This window comes from Cariama cristata, unplaced genomic scaffold (assembly GCF_000690535.1).
Source record: "Cariama cristata isolate BGI_N322 unplaced genomic scaffold, ASM69053v1 scaffold19944, whole genome shotgun sequence".
NCBI lineage: Eukaryota > Metazoa > Chordata > Aves > Cariamiformes > Cariamidae > Cariama > Cariama cristata.
In genome coordinates, this window is record NW_009611654.1 from 90,043 (window position 1) to 109,602 (window position 19,560).

General features: G+C 38.0%; 1 protein-coding gene across 1 annotated transcript in view; it reads right to left on the reverse strand.

Annotated features, from left to right (window-relative positions):
• Nucleotides 1-17,237, reverse strand: part of LOC104160254 (chromosome unknown open reading frame, human C8orf48) — a gene marked incomplete at its 3' end in the record, with an annotated part of 23,585 nt that extends 6,348 nt beyond the window's left edge. The window contains 6 exon segments of the mRNA XM_009698343.1: nt 3,536-3,630; nt 4,766-4,918; nt 7,480-7,726; nt 11,983-12,004; nt 14,469-14,591; nt 16,988-17,237. Of these exon segments, the coding sequence (XP_009696645.1) occupies nt 3,536-3,630; nt 4,766-4,918; nt 7,480-7,726; nt 11,983-12,004; nt 14,469-14,591; nt 16,988-17,237 (890 nt within the window).
• Between the last annotated feature and the right edge of the window lie 2,323 nt (nt 17,238-19,560).

The following is a 19,560-nucleotide window of genomic DNA, read 5'->3' on the forward strand; positions in this document are numbered from 1 at the left end:
ACCCACCCAAAAACCCCACAACCCTGACTCTTGCCACACAAGAAAACCATGACTGGGAGATGGATTTATGAACAGGCAGCAGCCCCAAGGGCGCCTGTAGCATTTCAGTTTTTAGTATAGCTTCAGAGAAAAGATTCAAGATTAATGTAAAGAGTACTGGACCAGTGGGATCGGGTCCCAGCTGGCTGCAGGTGCCCTTGCTAGAGCAGGGCTTGGACTAGATGACCTCCAGAGGTCCATTCCAACCTCCACCATTCCGTGATTACCATACCTCACAAGTAGCTGGAAATTGGTATTCAAATGTGTTCATCTTTGTTCCCAGCTCAAATCCAGGCAAGCTAATTGCACTATAACTTCACTCCCATTCCAACACGTGCTAGTAGCCTGTTGTGAATGAGATGGAAGTTTACCCTAGAGGAGAAATGAATACAAAGTCCCATGGCCCAACAGATGGTTAGAAACAAGACTAAGGAATGACTGAGCCTGGAATCCAGGTTAATATTTTTTTTTTTTAAAACAGAGAAAGCTAGGCCAAATGAAAGTGGAAATTACATTGCTGCAGTCCACAGGAAACTGATTTCAGTAATAATTTGAGGAATATAATTTTATCCAAAGGGTCAGTTATAAAGTATAACATTATGAAACCAGTTATCAGCATACATGTAATTTAAAACAATGTATACATGAAAAATCCTTCTGTATTTGTCCAAACTTCAGAGCAATAAACTCTACATCACAATTCATTCAGAAGATTAAATAATGCAACTGTGTGTAGCATGAAAGCTAGAAAGCAAAAGTTCCAAAGTACTTTTAATAGGCAGACTGATTTGTTTCAGTACTACAGCTTACGAACCACCCTTGATCCACCTCACTCCTTTTATGCCCCAGCAAGCACAAACAAGGGAGCAGATGAATAAACAATTCTTGATCATACTTTTACAGTGTTTCTTTGGGTCAAAAGAAAAATCTACTGCTGAGGAAGGTTGGAGGGGGAAGTTCCTGTGAGGGGAAAAAGGAAGAGACATTATCTACTTTGTTTTTTTTTACTACCTGTCAGAATCTTTGGATCTCTAATCTCAAACACTGCAGGATTATAAAATAAATTATTTAGAGATTCTGATCATTCATTCCATTGTACATCCCTAATACCTGCTACAAGAAAGCAGAATATAAACACTCAGATCTCAGAGTCATTCTTGATAAAAAAATGAAAGAGCTGTAGGGAGCAGTAGGAAGACACACACAACAGACATAAGCAAAATAGCTCCTCTGAACAATCAAAGTATATCTGAATTGTCTTTGTAACATTTATGCAAACAAACAAGAACTGTACAGCCACTGTACAGCAACTGTGTTGTGAGAATGAATACTATTTTACAGACAAATATTGTCAGATGCCTAACCCCAATAGCTCATAGCTCAATGTATTTACATAAAGGAGTGATAAGAGTTGCAAATAAATATTTCAGTATTTCTAAAAAGCATCTATGTACTGAAAGCAAAAGTATCAAAGTGTCGTCTTTTACTTATAAAAATAATCCATCCATATTTAGAGTCCTGGAACTCACTTTCTGCATTTTTTTTAAGGGTTGAAAGCTGTGTTCATTGGCAAAATTACATTTTCAAAGGATTCGATTCCCAATCACCACTTCTATATCTGACAGCCCTTATGAGACTTCACATGGAATAACGGGCATCCTGTGCCTCATGTTAAGCAGATTGCTAGAGACTTTGGAGGAAAAAAAAAAAAGAAAGAAAAAAGAAACAGGGAGTCGAGTCCAAAGCAAATAAGGAACTGAGATGGAGTATCTAAAAAGAACAGGTTTGTAAGATTGGAAGGTAAGAGATTTAAGGGATTTAAACATTTCTAAGGATGATGGTGTAACGGGAAGAAACAAGCAGCAGTTTATTCATTATATAGGTAGCTATGTAACCTGCAGTGAAAATTCAAAGGTTAAAGTCAAGCTTATAGGAATATTTTTGATGGCCTATTAAACCTGCTGTTCACAAGAAACCAGAATCAACTGCCGATGAAGCAGTGAGGACAACTACTTTTGAACAACTTAGAGCTGCATTATGTTTTCACTTGGGGCTTGACCTACTCAGGATCAACTCCCACTGAAATCATTCAAGGTAGGTTTTTAAGCACCAAAAGGCAGATATTCGCTAACACAGGTGGGCCTATCTACCTCTATATCCTAGCATTTCTTTTCAGGTTTTCCACTGATTTGTGAGAAGTAAAAACAGGAGGCTAAACAGCCCTCAAGCACTCTTATAAATGATATATAGCATATGAAAGAAAGTAACTACATGGGTATAAAATACAAAACCAACTTCAACAATATATATTCTTGTCCCAAAGTGGGAAAATAAAATGCAACAGTAAGATTTAATCCTATTTGCTTTGTAACAAAAATTCAGTAAGAGTTCATAGATAAGGATGTTCTTTCAAGATTTCCACAACCTTCAGAGACCTAAATGCACCGAAGTCAGGAAACTGTAGACCGATGAGAGTCAGCAACTTTACCACTCGTACAAGTCCAACGACCACAAGGTCACTGGAAAAGCAATGCAATGAGCTCTTGCCGTCAGCCATAATCAGAAAGGTGGGCTGCATCTGTGCCCACAGATCAGCATACATCTTTTGATGCTACAACGAAGATGATTTCATTGTCTAACCCACTGAGATCCCCAGCATAAAGCCGTGTTATTTGGATGCACACTGAACATCCATCTTTCACCCAGATACATTCTTTGAAAGACCGTGACTTTGCCATCTTGAAAAATTATAGGAAATTACAATGAATTCTGAAGTATTTTCAAAAAACGGTCAAAAGTATTATTTGGCATCTTATTCCAATTCTAATCTATGTTTTTTTCTCTCCCTAGATACTTATCGTATATAGGTCCTATGGCTAACTTATTATAATTTCTTGTCCTGTTGGTATCCGCAGTCTTGCTGACTAATTTCTGTTACAGTCTCATTATTTCAGTTCTATAAATATCCCATTTCATTTTACTCCTTTCTATAGTTACTTTGCAACCTTCTCCTCCTCCTCCACCTGGGGCTTTCACTTTCAATTTAACAGGAGACAGTGGGCAAAGATTGAGCTGAAATCCAGTAATTACACCTCCCTGCTCCGAAAAAAGGAATAATTTCTTTTTCTTATGGATGGAAGCAGCTGTGAGCTACTCTGAAATCCCACAAGCAATCCCACAAAAAAACAATACCTATTACTCGTCAGATTAATAATAGAAAGTGCTGGCTTCCATAATTTGAAAAACTTATATAGCTGGATTACGATACGTTGCAATATTTGCATTTAGGAAGAATAAAGAGGTGAAGCATAACACAGATGCCAGCATGCTGGGCACATCTGGTTCTACTTGCAAGAATATTAAACCACCAACCAATTCATCACTGACAAAACAGGTTATATCCACAATCGTTGGCATTCACAATCCATGACTGCCCGCGGAAGGCACTCCCAGTTCATTATGTCCTTGAGTTATGTTTACTACTTTCAGGCCTTACATTCTCTGACCTTTCAGCCTTTGCCATAAGTTCCTGGGATCCTCTAAAGGTTTGGGAAAGCTTCCGAGTGCTTCTCCTATAAGTGTAAGTACATCCTGAAATAAAAAGAAAACACAGAAATTAGTTGGTTTCATATTCCTGTCATTTCTCATGTCCTGTATCACAGGTCTACCATTGGCAGCTACATCCAGTCCCTCAAAAACAACTAGGCAGGCAGCACCCATCAGCACAATTTTGCCCGATTTTTAAAGCATCCTGTTTAAAAAACTGTTGAATAATTTGGTCAGTGATCGGCCCCATACAGTAGGTTTCCTCCCTAAGGAGGAAAAGGAAAAAGCAGCTGGCCTTTTCGGAGAAGATGGGAGAAAAACAAGAAAAAAAGTGAAGCCTTACTTCAGGCTGAAGATCTCAAATCGTAGGTATGGAGTGAACGACAGTCAAAAAAATCAGTAGACTGGCATTCTTAGGCAAAAAAAGAATGTGTGGTACAACACACAAATTCCGCCCTGCTCACAAACACAGAAAGACAGATGTTGAGACTTCAGTAAGCACTACTTATTCACTGCTCAGAAACAACCTGCTTTCAATCTGACTCCCTTTCAAGAAAGGAGAGAAGAATTCTTCCTTCAGGATGATCATCCTGAGGAACAGCCACAGAAGATGCAAGGAATTCCATAAATTTCAGCTTACATTGCCTACCATCTGTTCCAAAGGTATTTCCTAACAATAAAGCTTGAATCTTCGTGGCAGCAGACACAGACAGAAGACAGTTCTTCCAATAAGAAATCTCAGTGTATCTGAGAGGCCTTAGCCTCCAAAACATGTTGCAGTGTCCTATTCTGAGACTCCTATGCCAAAGGATAACTAAGAAAGACTAGTATGGGCATAGTTACCTACTATCACATCATTTTGTTATTTACCATTTTGTCTTGGACAGCCCACCAGAAAACAAACTGTGGAGAAATAATCAATATGTACCCAAACCAATTCTAGGACATCCTGGGAAAGACCTTCAGCTTATATAGACCAGGCAAGTTCAAATGACTTTGTCAGTATGGCAGTCCCAAGCATTTTATTAATGACATGGAGCCAAATTCTATTTTGACTTGCACTGCATTCAGGTCAGTCTGATCTCATTGCCATAAATCAGAGCAAAATCTGGCTTACAGATTCTTTAGTTACAGTATGTATAAAACGTACCACAACTTTTTTTAAACAACATTTGCTTACTCTGCAGCAAATCTGTTCTTCCAATTTCTCTTGGATTAAAGCACTTTCCATTAGAATCTTCTTTCGTCTGATAAAGGTAATCTTGGCTAGCTCTGCTTCCTTCTTCTGACAGTCAGGGCACACTGAAGATTCGTGGATTTGAGCTTCTGTCACCTGAAAGATGAGACTTTGATGCAATGAGCAATGTCTGATCTAGCAAGATGGCCAACCTATTAAGAACAATCAATAAAAATACAGATACTGTCTAAAGATAAAAATTTGCTTTTGTAGGCAGTTGTAAATTATTTCATAATCTTTGTCACAGTATCATCTTGATGAGCCTGTCTGAATATTTTCACACTAAGTATATTTGCTTTTCCCCAGGTATTGCCCCTTCCAGCACTGATAAGTTAGTTTCATTAAAATTATCTACTTGTATCTCAGAACCATAGCACTGATCTGTAACACACTATCTCTTCTTGTAATAGGCAAAGTTTCCCTGATGCTTGGGGTTGCATGGACATTACCAGCTTCTTCTACAGAAACTATAATGGTCCAAAAAAAAAAAAAACCACACCAAAACAAAATGAAGTCATGTGATTGCCAAGCAACACATCAGTGACCAGCCAATACCAACTGTGAGGATACAGTCATACTGCCAAAAAATTTGTTGTAATTAGTATAACTCATTTGACCCTGGGTGGATGCTCCGTACAAATTACAAATTTCCCAATGTAAATCTATATGTATTTTGCTAGTGTTAAATATGTTTAAGCACCACCAGCCGTTAGTTACTCTTGCCTAATGAGTACCTGATGTTCCAGGAAGCCAGCCTGTGCATGCTAACCAGTCTTCCACAACAGTAAATACACTAACTCCTGAAGGCTCAATTAAGTTAAATTAACATGTTTTACTCCACGTTTCAAATAGCTGATCATCACAACTCAGTAATAGTGATCGCTATCAGCAATAATTCCACCATAAATAACTGCTTGTCTGTAATGAGGCTATAGGAACAGCAGTGTTCCTACGCTGACAATATACATAAGGCCTTAAATATCAACCACAGAGGTTATCATTATATTTACAAATTTTAAGAGGTTATTATTATCTTTACAAGTTCTAAGAGGTAAATAAACTCTGAAGCAATTAATTCAAATATTTATATGCAACTCTAAGTCAGAATACAAACAAAATTCTATAGTTCTCTTTGTAAGATAAACAGTACTACTTATTAATTCCTATGTTAGTTTATCCACCATGAAATCTTAAGCATATTTAATAGCATCACACAAATCTCAGTATTACTGCATTTATGAAATGTCAGTAATTTTATCTGATTTAATTTACACAGATTCCATCTGGTTACATAAACGCAGTAAGTTGCTACAAAAGCAGTGGAAACAATCCTAGAAAGTCGTATCTCAAGCCTCTCTAGCTTCTTCCTTGATTTCTTCTCTACATAAAAGTGTTATCATGTGGAGGTAAAGACAGAAGCAAACAGACACAGCAGTCAAAGTTACTTCTCTTAGAAAATGTACTACCACACTGTAAGACAAATAAAGAGGCAGTGAAAATTGTACAGAATTTGGATGGTGGGTTGGTTAACATCAATACATCAAAAGAATGCAGACTGCTGAAATTTCAAAACAACTTAAACAAACAGGAAGGTTGAAATAATCACCACGCTAGAACTGACTTGAAAAGTATTACTCCCCCCCCACCTGGCGCAGGCTTTGCAGAGGAATATGTTATCACTTTTCGTAAGCTATACGGCAGTAAGTTACAGCCAGCAAATGTGATAAGAGATAAAACAAAATAGATGACTGTAGTTACTACTCAAAGCTCATTTTTTGTTTTATCAGAAATACTTTCCCAGATGCAGACATTCTGTACCAATTTCAAATGAAGTATGGATGTTTGCCAAGGCCCAGATTTACAGGTAAGGGCATCTGTAAGTAATGGTCACTACTCAGATCCACATAACCATGTACTCAAATCCATCTCCAAGCACAAAGCAAAAATGCAAGTATCATTGGTCAAAAGAAAAAAAATAATATAATACCAGTCTTGAGACTTTTAGATGCAGAGTTGAAGGGAGGAGCTGCATCAGAATGCCCAACCTATGGTGGGAAAAAAAAACCACTGGGCTGGTGAAAAAGTACTTGTGTGAAGTACTGTATAAAATTGTGTAAAGATGATATGGATGCTTCTTAATAAAGGAACTGATTTCACCAAGATTCTTTGGACATGCTTTAATTCTTAATATTACCTAACATCTAAGAAAGCTGGGAGCAGAGGGAAGGTTTTGCCTTTGGAATACTTTTAATACTGGAGTCGCAAAAACTCCACAATCAAATAATATGCAGAATACTTCTATAAATAAAAGGTGCAAACGTAACCAGAAAACAAGGCTTCTTTCTTCAGTTTATCCAGGCCTTATTGTGGACTGCAGTAACTGACCATCCCAGCCTCGCTGAATCACACAAATCCTTATTTTATCACCAGACAGTATTTTATGATTTGATTATTTACCAGCAACAGTTCTGCAGTAGTGTCTAACAAACAAATGAAAAATGTAAATCTTGAGATACCAAGCAAAAACATCTTTCAGAGGACCGAGCATGGCATCAGTAAGATCTGCCTGATTTGATCCTTATATTACCACTTTTTTACCCAGTGGTTCTCCCAAAAGTGTAGGCAAAATCCACACTTTTTTCTCTTCCTGGCAGTACCTGTTTAACAGTTTCTCTGATATTTTTGAGGCAGATTCTGTTCATTAGCTGACCAGGAACAATGCAGTTCAAATCGCTTGTCTCCGGTTTCTTTGCTGTGAATCCGTGCTGCAGCTTTCTTGACTTGCCACCGTTTGCCTGCTTAGAGATCAGCTGCTGATGCATCTTACTTATCTTAATGGTGCAAAAAGACCGGAGAGCATCTAGTTCTCCATCTAGTAATTCAGTAATTTCTGTCAGGTATAAAACAGAATAAAAGTGTCAATTACTGTATCAGAGAAAGAGAAGAATTACTGGTCTTCTATCTGTATGACCTCATATTATCTAATAAAAAAAACAAACCCCATGTCAAGCCTAGAGGCAATGACTGTAATAACAGCAGTGCAGAATTTAAATAAAAATCTGGATGATAACTGAAGGAACTTGCGTAATAAATGCCTCTATGAATAGTCTCCAAAGAGGGGAGGGGATAAGGACCCTAAAGAATTAGGCTACTTAGTGATACGGCACAAATATATGAGTAAAGCAAGTACTTAAATACTATGATATTAAATAAACTGAGTTTTAATGACTGCCTAATAAGATTTATCTTCTTCCTACCTGAAACTGCAACTTGCTGAAATGAAATGAATTAACATTTAAAGAGAGAGAGTCATCTAGTAACTTAAGCAGCAATTCAGAAGAGATTTAAAAATTAGAGGCAGCGTCTATTGAAGTAACTCCAGAAAACACCTCAAATATATTCTAAAACTTATAGTTAGGCGCTTTTTTTTTTTGAGGAAATGCAGTATATGAGAAAATACTTTCCTCTAAAGCTCCAATGATCATTTCCTAAATCCTTTATATGACCTTGTTTAAACAGTATCTTTCACCTTTTTCATCTTCTCTTATCCTTCCCAGTGACATGTAGTAATAAATAAAAACTGAACTGAGAGATTACACTTCAGATGGGCAGGTAAGGATGGATTTACAACCTCTTTCAATGCTTAGTGGGAGATTTTCCACAGGCTTAAACACAGCCAATCAATACAGTACTTCACGAGCATCGGCATATAATGATGCCATGTAGTACTACATGGCCTTAAGAGATACCACTGTTTTCAACTATTACAACAGGGGAGAGTTCCTCTACCTTTATTACACAGATGTCGCTTTTATGCAACTACTGAAGCCCAACTAAACACTTTAATGTGTGTAACTGAAGGAGAAATGCGAAGACAAAACATTACAGTAAGCATTTATAGAAGTCTCATGAGTACTTTTGCATACAGCTAATGCTAACGCAGCATTCCCTTCTCAGGACTCCACCCTGACAGCCAAAAAAAGTCCAACTGATAATCACTACAGAGGTAAGGTATGATCAGTTTGTTTTAACCCAAAGTACTCAAACAAATTATACTGCTCATTTAGCTGGAAAGTATGATTACGTAATTTAAACAATCCCTCCATATTGTCCATTTCACTCATTTTCAGTGATTAAATTAAGTTTTCTAGACAGGCACTGCATATTTCAGGGTGCTTGTCTGACAATCAGTGCATTGGCATTCCAGTCCTGTGGGGTACCTTGGCATAACCACAACACAAATCCTTAAAACACTCAACCTTATGAATGTAAAACTTTGCCTAAATAGGCTGCGATGAATTTAGTCTCAAGTATACAAGATAGAGCTGTAGAAGTGTGGAAATTGTGCAAGGAAACTGAGTCTCCCTTCAGAAAGGCGGTCGATCTGTACAAAGGATAAGTGGATCTATAGTTAAGATAAAGCAAAGCAGGAATCGGTGAGCTTTACTTTATGGAAAACAAGCAAAAGACGTGACTTCAGTTCAACTACCACAGTTCAAAAATCAAGCACTGTAACACAATTCATTCCTCCTTAGAAGATGATGTATCAAATTGAGTAAAGACAAAGATATAGCGATAGTATATAGACAGATGAGTAAGAATTAACAATACTTTAAAATGCAGTTTAACAAAAATTTTTTCTTGGGATCACAAATACTTGAGTGGAAACCTCCATTTCAGTCTGGTCATTTTCCTTACAATTGTAATGTAGAATCCCTGTAAAACAGTGTAAATCAGGTGCCACTACAGGGTTTAATCGCACTAATAAAACAGTGGCATATCCCTTTACACTGCACATAGAATGAATAAAAAAATTATTAGTAAAAATGAATAAAAGATTAAAAAGCTACTATTGTGGGAGGAAAAAAAACCTAGAACAAAGTATTTACATATACTAAGTTTAGTACTCAAATCCGTAAGTAGAACACATGGGGTCTGCTGAGAATTTTGTAACAATTTAATACCAGTTTAATTAGTTCACTTCAGTTTCTCCTGACATATAGTTCATTTTAATTAAGAACTGGTTTCTAATAGTGCATGAATTGTGCGCTGCCATACACCCACTCATGTTTGCACTTACAAGCATTAGAAGAAACACGAGCAAAGAGAACAGGAATTTTTAAACCTGACCGCTCAACCAATTTCAAAAAATTACTTGTTTAATGTTAATTCATGTTTAACAGTATATAAGCTCAGAAAGAATAAAAATTATCAAGGATCAAGGACTATAATTTTCTGAAACGGGAATAAAAAGTCATGAGAAAAGTCAGCATACAGTTAAATTCTGAAAAGTTAGTCTTTTAACTGCACAATGACTATTCACACTTTCAGATTTTCTTCTAGGTATACGAGGTTCACCTGTCCTTCAGCTGAAGGAAGAGATATGTGTACAAGAGGACCTATGCACTTGCTTTGGTGGTTGGTTTTATTTCTTGTGTCCTTCCCATATTCCCTCCCTTCCATCTTTGAACCAGACACGCTCGAACGCTCAATCTCCATTTGTGATGGCAGACTTAAATGTCACTGCCCGTCTGTCTACAGAGGATCCCTGCCAGTGCCAATTACTGTTCCAGAAGTACATTTTGCTGATGCTTGGTTGCCCCGAATCCTGCATTCCCACATCCTCTTCGTTGGAGAGGAATAAAGCAGGAAGAGGTGACAAGAAGAGCAAAACCAGACACTGGAACAGACATCAAGTCAGAGCCATGTATCAGACAGCAGTAAGGTCACAAAGCACAGAATATTTAGAAAGTAAAGCACAACAAACTGGACCAAGAAGCTGCTCTGATTACAGAAGCACTCAGTGTGTACCAACGGAGATAAGCTAATCTCCATGCCTACATTCTAAACCCTGCTGTGTGGTTTATAACTAAGCGACCTACATAGATTTGGCTTTCTGTATGCAACTACATTTTTAAGTATGACATTTTAAATCTACATGAGTGGAGGCAGAAAAATAAAGAAAATCTTTATTGAGTTTCCTTTTCCTTTGATGTCTAACTTTGATTTAATATGAAAATAAGCAGGCATTTTGTTGTTACTACGCTCTACTAATAGCCTGTTTTAAGAAGAAAAAAATGTAAAAGGGTTAAAGGAGAGATAATTGTGAAAGGCAGTAACTGATAACTACTCTTCAGAAAGATTAACTCTGCATCTCAAGATAACATTTTCATAATTATCTGAATTGCATTTGTACAATTGAGTACAGCAGTTCAGATTAACATGCTGACAGCCCAATCAGCAAACACAACGTTTGAAAGATTTGTGCAGGTAACACTGAACTGATATAAACAGTCTGAAATATCAGGCTATCTATTACACATATGAATTTAAAGCCAGTAAAGTTCCTCCAGCATGGTGAAGGATACCCTCAGTTTCCACCAACGCTGGTGAGAAGAGGCAACAGTAAGAACCTTGCAGAACCCATGTCTTTTGGAAGAAACCCATTCTTCCCCAGTTCCATAAAGGCATTAATGAACTCAATGAACTTTCTTTACAAGGAGGCGTTTCCATTTAGGTGTTGCTGGTTGGAATTTCCCCATCTAGCCTATTAACACTATTTTACTACAGAATCAGGAGAGAAGTCTGGAATCTCAGGGCCTAACTAGGTCCGCAGGAAACCCACAACCCATGCATGTTATCAAGCAGTAAGCTTTGGTGCTGAAAAGCTCAGGAACAGAAAACAGGGCCAGTATAGCCTATTGGATACCTGCTTCCTTCTTTAAACAGAGCAGTAGGATGCTTTCTCAATTCTCATAAATAGACTACTACTACCTTTAGTAAACACTTTTAATAAACTACTACTACTATTTGCTAAGTCAATAATTAAATGCTTGGACACATGAAAATTTGTTTACAAAGTGAATATAAACTAGATCTACTCAGAAATACTCCGGACAAGCTGGAAAAAATCTGATGCAGAAAAATAAATGCTTACACTTCCCTCAGTGCACACATGTCTACGCGCACATGCCAGCACCTTTTACCTTAACATGAACCGTAGGTATTTATTTGCCTGTATCCACAGTGGCCTTTTTTACTTTTAGGTGTCCCATTGTTGACACCACTATCATCATAACAATAATGGTTAAATTGGTAATATTGACTGAACTGTCTCTCTGACACAAAACTGTCTGAGGCTGCTCAAACATTTCTCTGCCTCTAAATAACACAGAATAACAACTAAAGCGCTCTCACTTTTGCCAGCAATAGTGCAGTGGCAACACTGCAGAAAAATAAATAAGCGAAATGTTTAATGTAGACACATTACAAACAAAGGCGAGAGCAAACTTCTGAATACGGTACAAGTCAGAGTGTTAGAAAGCCCCACTTGAACTTGCAGATACATCTAAGCTGAAGAACTGCTGTTTCCTGTAGTAAATTTTAAAGATGATTTACGGTCTTTGGAATAATCTATATGGAATCGAGGGCTTACAATCATTTTGTGATGCATTTGTCTAATAATGGCTAGTTGCTACAACACTAGGGTAAAGGGCCAGAGAAGAGGAAGTCACAAAGACAACTATGACAAAAATCTCTCACTCCTCTTGAGGCCAGCATCTAGGTTTTTTGTCTTTCAGGGCACAAAGAAAACTATGAAAAAGAAGCACATTCCAGGGCATTCCCATATGCAAACCAGGATTCTTCACACACACACACATTTAATCCTATCAGTAGCAAGATAATAAAAAGAATTTTTGTTTTATAACCTGAAGACAAATTCAAAAGTACCATGCATGCTCAGTGCATACACAATTCATTTTGCTGAATTTACTGAGGGGACTAACTGTATAGCAATCTAGTTCTAGTTCATTTCCAACTGTATTTTAAAAAAAAATAATCTCCAGGTTGATAGAATAAGAGGCTTGGGGGCTACTGAGTACTGAATTAAATCAAACAGAAGCAGACATTTATAGATGGCACTATACAAAAGTTGCTGCGCTTATTTTGTTTCTATATTAATATTCTACAATAAAAAAGGTAGTACACGGCTGAGTATGATTGATGCTGATGAATTTGGGGATAACTTATCCATCGCACAACAGTGTACTGTGTTTGCATGAAAGAAGCATAAGCATGAACCTTATTTTGTGCTCATCATATTGATAGCGGTTGGAAGCATTGTAACCATGTACCTGAACAGTGCTTAGCTGTGGAGATGACAAGGGCTAGGACAGGCAGACAGAAGACAATGCATCACTTCATCCATCACTGCAAGCTAATGAAAGGGAACTTCCCACTCAAGACTGAGTGACCACTCTGACTCTCCTTGCCCAAAGTCCATAAACCAAAGGCAGAATGTTCCCTTGTACAGAACTACAAAAAATCTGAAATTGATTAAGAGGATAAAATCTTCCTAAGTGTAACTTTCAAGGGAAAGCTCTGTAGAGATGGAAAACTTCCTCAACATTATACTGTTGTTTATCGTTCATTCAATGAATCTGAACTGATCAGGTCCTTTTCAATTTCTCTATGAATCAAATGGTCACAAGATTCTGATGTATTTTAGGAAGACTATCTCAGAGGAGCTCACCAGGAGAAGCCTCTCTACTCCAGATGAGATGATCTACATTAACTGTCTTCTCACTTGACTACATGGCAGTCTTGGAAAACCAGTAATCGAAAGATAAACGCTGAAGATGAGTCAGGAACTCATAACATTGACTCACCACTGTTGTGAATGAGCTGTACAATTAAGAATAGCCTAAAAATGATTTCAGGTCATATTTTCCTAGGATATACGGATGGTTTGAGGATGCTTGTATGCAAATGCAATGCCATGAAGTACCTAGGCAGGAGGATCTCCCTGGTTAATCAGTCTTATATGTGAACTACAAAACTTCGGAGTTTGTTCACTTTTCATGTACATACAGACAGAAGATTCCCCTTCTGCTTCAATTATTTTTTGCTCAACTACAGCTTTCTTGCTCTTTTTTAAAATTAAAAATAGTATCTCTGACCCACTTTTTAGAAAGACTTAACCAGGACTTGCATCCCACCATCTGCTCACACAGTTGCTTGCATAACCAGTACATGCAAACAGCATCCCTCCTTCCTCCCTTCCCCTCTCCTCCTTCATGCACTACATCATTGTGGTAGTTAAAGCTGCTCCATTGTTCTTGCCAAAATTGGTGCCCTGCTGCCTCCCTCAGCTTGGGAAAGGAACTAAAACATGGTAAACAAGTAATTCGATAATTAACACAACTGATTAACAGGGGGGGAAAAAAAAAAACCAAAACATTTCACACAGTAAATTCTTTAGTCATGTTTATTTTGGAGGAAAAAAACCCAACACACTCTTAGTATCCCTACTGCTGGAGAGGAAAAAAACTAAACAGTCCAGTAAAATCTGGAGGATTACAGTTAAATTTAAAACATGGATACATTTTTAAAATGTATTTATCCAGATCTTGTGATAATGCATCACTAGAATAATGTCACGAGCATCGAAGATGTGTGTTATGGGAGACAAACTGCTTTCTGAGAAAGCATAGAAGAGAAACTTTGTACTTAATTATCTGGCTAATTAAGTCAGGCTAATTACCTGGCTTAACTTTAACAGCTTGTATACAAAATTTAAGTCTAAAATTTTACATCCCCTTCCAAAAGAAACAATTATAACCTCTACTAAGGTTACTGAACTCACCAGCGTGAGTTTTGATGACAGATCTATCTTGCTTAATGCCAGCTTCTTTATCTTCCAGATCAATCCGTTTTCCCATGACATCTCTTCCTATAGCTGCAGAATCTGCTACTTCAGACTGCTCATCTGCAATGAAAAAAAAGGCAGCTTTGAACATACGTTGTAAAGAAAGCAGGACTGCAGAAAAACAAAGTGGGAGGCAAATAATCCTCCACTTGAATGTGCCAGTTTTCCTCAATGAGGGAAAAGAAACCCCAAGCTACAGGACTACAGAGATGATATCAGTGATTCCAGGGCAAAACGCTGAGCAAGCTTCTGTCCCATAAAGTATCTCATATTGCTCATTTCTATTCACCCCACTGAACGACAATATAGGATACACTGATGAACAACAGAGACTACTCTTAGCCCTTGCTGACACATCCAATTTTAGCTGTAATGCTAACTTAACCTCAGTCCACCTCCTCCCTCACTCAGGCTCACCACTTATTTTCAGCCCTGCACAGTGAACTGTCTCAAGGTATTGATCCAAGTGAAAAATTATGTGGGACAGGAGAAATAAAAATAAATAAATTAATCTTTATCAGCTCCCTCTTCTCCAGCTTGTTCCAGTACAACTCCAGTTCTGCAGAAACTGAGGGAACAGCAAAGATCTAAAAGGAAATAGTTGGGAAAAGACAAAGACTTAAGAGATGTGAAAAGTCACTGCCACTGACAGCAAGATGCATACAACGTGATCCCAGGTAAAAATACAGAGCACACTCAGGAAGCACCTGACTTCTCTACTCTGTTTTCAGGGTACTAATAGCAAATTCAGGGGCTTATACAAGGAAATAATGTGTCCCTGTGGGGACACCAGCACAACAGATTTTCTACAACTTTTATTATTTAAATATCCTGTTCTCAGCAAGATACATACCACAGAAAGCAATCAATTTCCAAAAATATTTTTCTATTAATTATTCCCTAGTTTCTTATTTAACTGGTAGTATTCAGAAGACTCCATAATTTTATGAAACATGAACCTTGTAAAGACAAAAAGTGGTAAAATTAAAAAAACTTCTGCGTAACACAGCAAGGATCTCTCCTAGCAGGTACTCCTTGATGCCAGAAATAAGGATTTCAATGGTTTGACATGGAATAATTTTTAAAAACTTATTATATCTCCAGAAAAGAAAAGGTTTATTAAAAGGTTTATTATTTTTAAAAAACAAAAATTTTAAGCAAAACTGTTAAATCTATTGACACTGTTCAGTTATACCAACATAGCCTGAATTGACACCAAGGCAATGATCATATCCTTATTCAGATTTCTGAAGCACTGATATCTAATGCTATATTCTGTGCTATGATAAACAGGGTTTGCATTCATGTATACATATCTGACAGCAAATTTTGTCATGCGTTGTTGAGATTTCATGCCTGAACAGTATTTCAAAAGGATCTCTAATGATAATGGTGCTGGTTATTACTGCACAGTGGAAAAAAAAAACAACCCACAGTAAAATGTTGGATGGATGAACTGGAAGAATTTCTTCACTGTAAGAGTCGTTAGGCACTGGAACGGCCTCCCCAGGGAGGTGGTGGACTCACCATCCCTGGAGGTGTTCAAAAAAACGTTTAGATGTGGCACTTCAAGACATGGTTTAGTGGGAATGGTGGCATCGGGTGTGCGCTTGGACTTGATGATCTCTGAGGTCTCTTCCAACCTTAATGATTCTATGATTCTATGAGGGGCAGGAGGACTTATAACATCTCTATTGGACTTGTCTATAACAGGAAAAGAAACAGCTTGCTGATTTTAAAGTATAGACAAAGTTAATTACACATTGGTATATGCCAGCTGATCAAATTGAACTGAGTAGAATAAAATTGCAAGAGTAAAAGGTAATAGACATTAGAACATCTTATGTCCACACCACTTTTAAAAAAAATATTAAAAGTGCTGTAGCTAATCTTTAAAGCTATAACGTTTATACATGCTGACAAGCTCCCAAAGAGAGATTTAAAAAAAGTATTTATCTACAAGTACTCACAATACTTATCAGACCAAACTTGGAGAAATGGAGAATGTAGAAGAATGACAAAGAACCTCATAGAGACAGAACAAAACATTAAGGCAGTTAGCTTATGTCCTGCTGCCTGCTTCGTTATCACTCATCTACTACCTAGCCCTCTTAAGTATTTCAGGTCCTGGAACTTTCCCTGTGCCTTGGAAAAATTATTTTACTGCCCAGCTACTTTTCATACATGGCAACTCAGTCAAGATATCCTGCAGATTTTTTTTTAACATGTCAACAGAAATTCAGCATCACAAGATTATTAAGGAAGGGTTTCCATAGCCAAATCGTACCCTTCTGCATGTAGCTGTCAGCAAATCCTGAGAGCACAAAACACAGATCTAGTCAGCATGCTGAGGTTCTGTTGCTTTGCACAGCAAGAACACTGTACACAATTTTTACGTTTTTATTTTTTGATTCAAGCCTCCACTGCACTGATTTAAAGCTCTGCATACCGCATACCTGCATGATTTCGGCCTGCCAACCACGACATGCTTTCCAACGTATTTGACACAGCAGACCCCTCTAAATCCTCTGTGGAACAACACGATTCAGATGGTTTGCCTTCTCACTGCCAGCAGGCTTACTCCTCCTCACTGAAGGGCTCAAAGGTATCTCCTGAATGGTCCAAACCAGAGCTACAGCAACTCTGGCTCAATTCCATCTGCTACTTTTCATAGTTACCAGAGCTATCTGCCAAGGCAGTCGTCATGGTGCAGCACTGCAAGTAAAACCAAAAGCATATAACAAGTTCAATTTTACAGGAAGAATGACTGGATTACTTACAGCAATGGGAGACACATGGAGGACTATTACAGCTAAGCTCACACCCAATTTACCTACCACAACAGGTGGATGAAATAACTACTTCATCAGCACACTGGATCAAAGCAAAACCCTTCAAAGCACTACTGCTGATCAAAGTAGTGCACATTAAGATCTGCTGGGTAAGCGTGCAATAACAATTATCAGTGAATATTAGCAGTGAATTCTGAGCAGCATTCCTTTCAAAATTTAGTGAATTACAGTAACACTTGGACAAAATGATACATGAAAACAAAAAAGAAATTAAAAATGGTATTTTTTTGCCTTTAGATTATTAAGCCTCTCACCACTCAGAAATGCAAAACCTCCTTGTTCCGCTTTGATTTTGTCTAGAAAATTAAAAAGAAAACATAACAAGCATCAGCCAGCTAATGCTCTCAAATGAGAAGTCATGCTTGCAATGTGAAAAAGAGAAAGTTCTTGAGATCTAAGCTCCAGGAACAAACCAGACCTCAGATAGTCACCTATCATGTAACAGATCTATTTTAAAGCTTTGTTCTTATTTCTTTTACCCTGTTTTTATTAGGGTGATGCAATACCCCTTCTTCCTTTGAATTTAAGGACCTAAATAACTTCGTCCTGAATAATTTTGCTATGATTTCTTCCATATCCTCCTAAAGTAAGGACAGTAAATGTATGGACAACATGCCTCTGGAAAGACGCTTGCAGCAGTCAGCTATGGCTCCTTCACCAGAAGGACAGGAACCCCAACGTTCAGGGGTAGACAGCAGGTAGACAAAGGCACTTTCTGTCATGCCTGAAATTCAGGTATGCGACTGTACCTGGTGTTTGTTACTGGGGTTTGTGTAACTTCCTTTTAAAGGTGCTGACTTTGGCCATTTCCCTACTGAATATGCTATGCTGCCTGTTTTACATGTCACAGTACAGCCAAAGTCTTTCTGTGCACTGGGTAAAGACGTTGTGCTCCTAAAACAAATTCAGGACTTCTTTCCCAAGGCTAGACTTCCAAAACTAATCTGTAGTGCCAAATTTCTAGGTCCAAAGGTTTTCTTTTTAACACGGTCCTCAAAATTAAAGAATTGTTCTGATCTAAATTTTAAGTATTAATAAACACTAAGTAATCCTTTTGTTCACTACACCACCACTAATAGAGGCTGGTGATTGGTTATTAAGATCAGGTCTACTGGAGAAAACAATAGGAAATGCAAACAGAGAGTCAATTAGTTCTCCAACCCACAGCTGACCTAAGAAGTTGCAGCTGCACAAGCAGCACATGGATGATTAAGGAGCGAGAAGATAAATTTCAGCAAGTAACATGACTGGCTGAACTAGAAATACTTCAGAATATCAGATATGACTGATATTAGCTAATTTTCACAGTGAAAAATAGGTATGTAACAACATCAGGAGATAAATAACTTAGAAGCCATAAGTATACTTATAAATAGCAAATAAAACAAGTTTACAGACGACTTTAAAGTTGCATCTGCTATCGTACAGCTTTTATTCCTCAGAAGGCTGAGGCAATATCTACCTTCACAGACTGACAGAAAGCAAGCTGAGTGCTTCCGTAAGGGCTCTGAAAAAGAGAAGCCACAGAACTGTTTGAATTGCTTTTCTAAGAATGACTTTGTCTGACAGACATGGCGACAAAACCTTCACTGGCCTCTGAGCAGAGGCTGCTGTGGTATGTCACTGAAAACGGGAAGCATCTTAGAAGAACACCTGAGGGAACGAAGCTCTGTCCTCTCAGAAGGCACAAATGTGATCGCAACACACCACACTCATGAAAAACCTGCATTTCCACCAGCTAACAGCCAATTAAGAAACCCTTCTCCATGCATGTTCTATTTAAAATTCAAAAGCAACAGAAGTGGGGTGTTGGTTTGTTTATGGTTTTCTGTTTTTGGGGTTTTTTTTAAATTTCACAATCCTGCATTTCCAGGCTGAAAATATGAATTTTTCAAAACTATTTAACATATACTTTAATTGACAAATTCCCTTTTATAAAACCCTAACATGAACCAGATGCTTAGGCTATCTTTTACTACACCGCTAGCACCGGTGTCAGGCCTTTCTGCAACCTCGAAAGCTTGATCCCAGGGACGAGCCCCCCCACCGCCCCAGCACATGAATTTGCTCGGCCGTGACCGAGAGTTTTGCTCGCAAGCCAGGCGACTTGTCACACAGAAGGGACGCAGATCCGTGCCCGGCCTCCCCGGGCTCCCTGCTCCCCACACCGCCCCGCT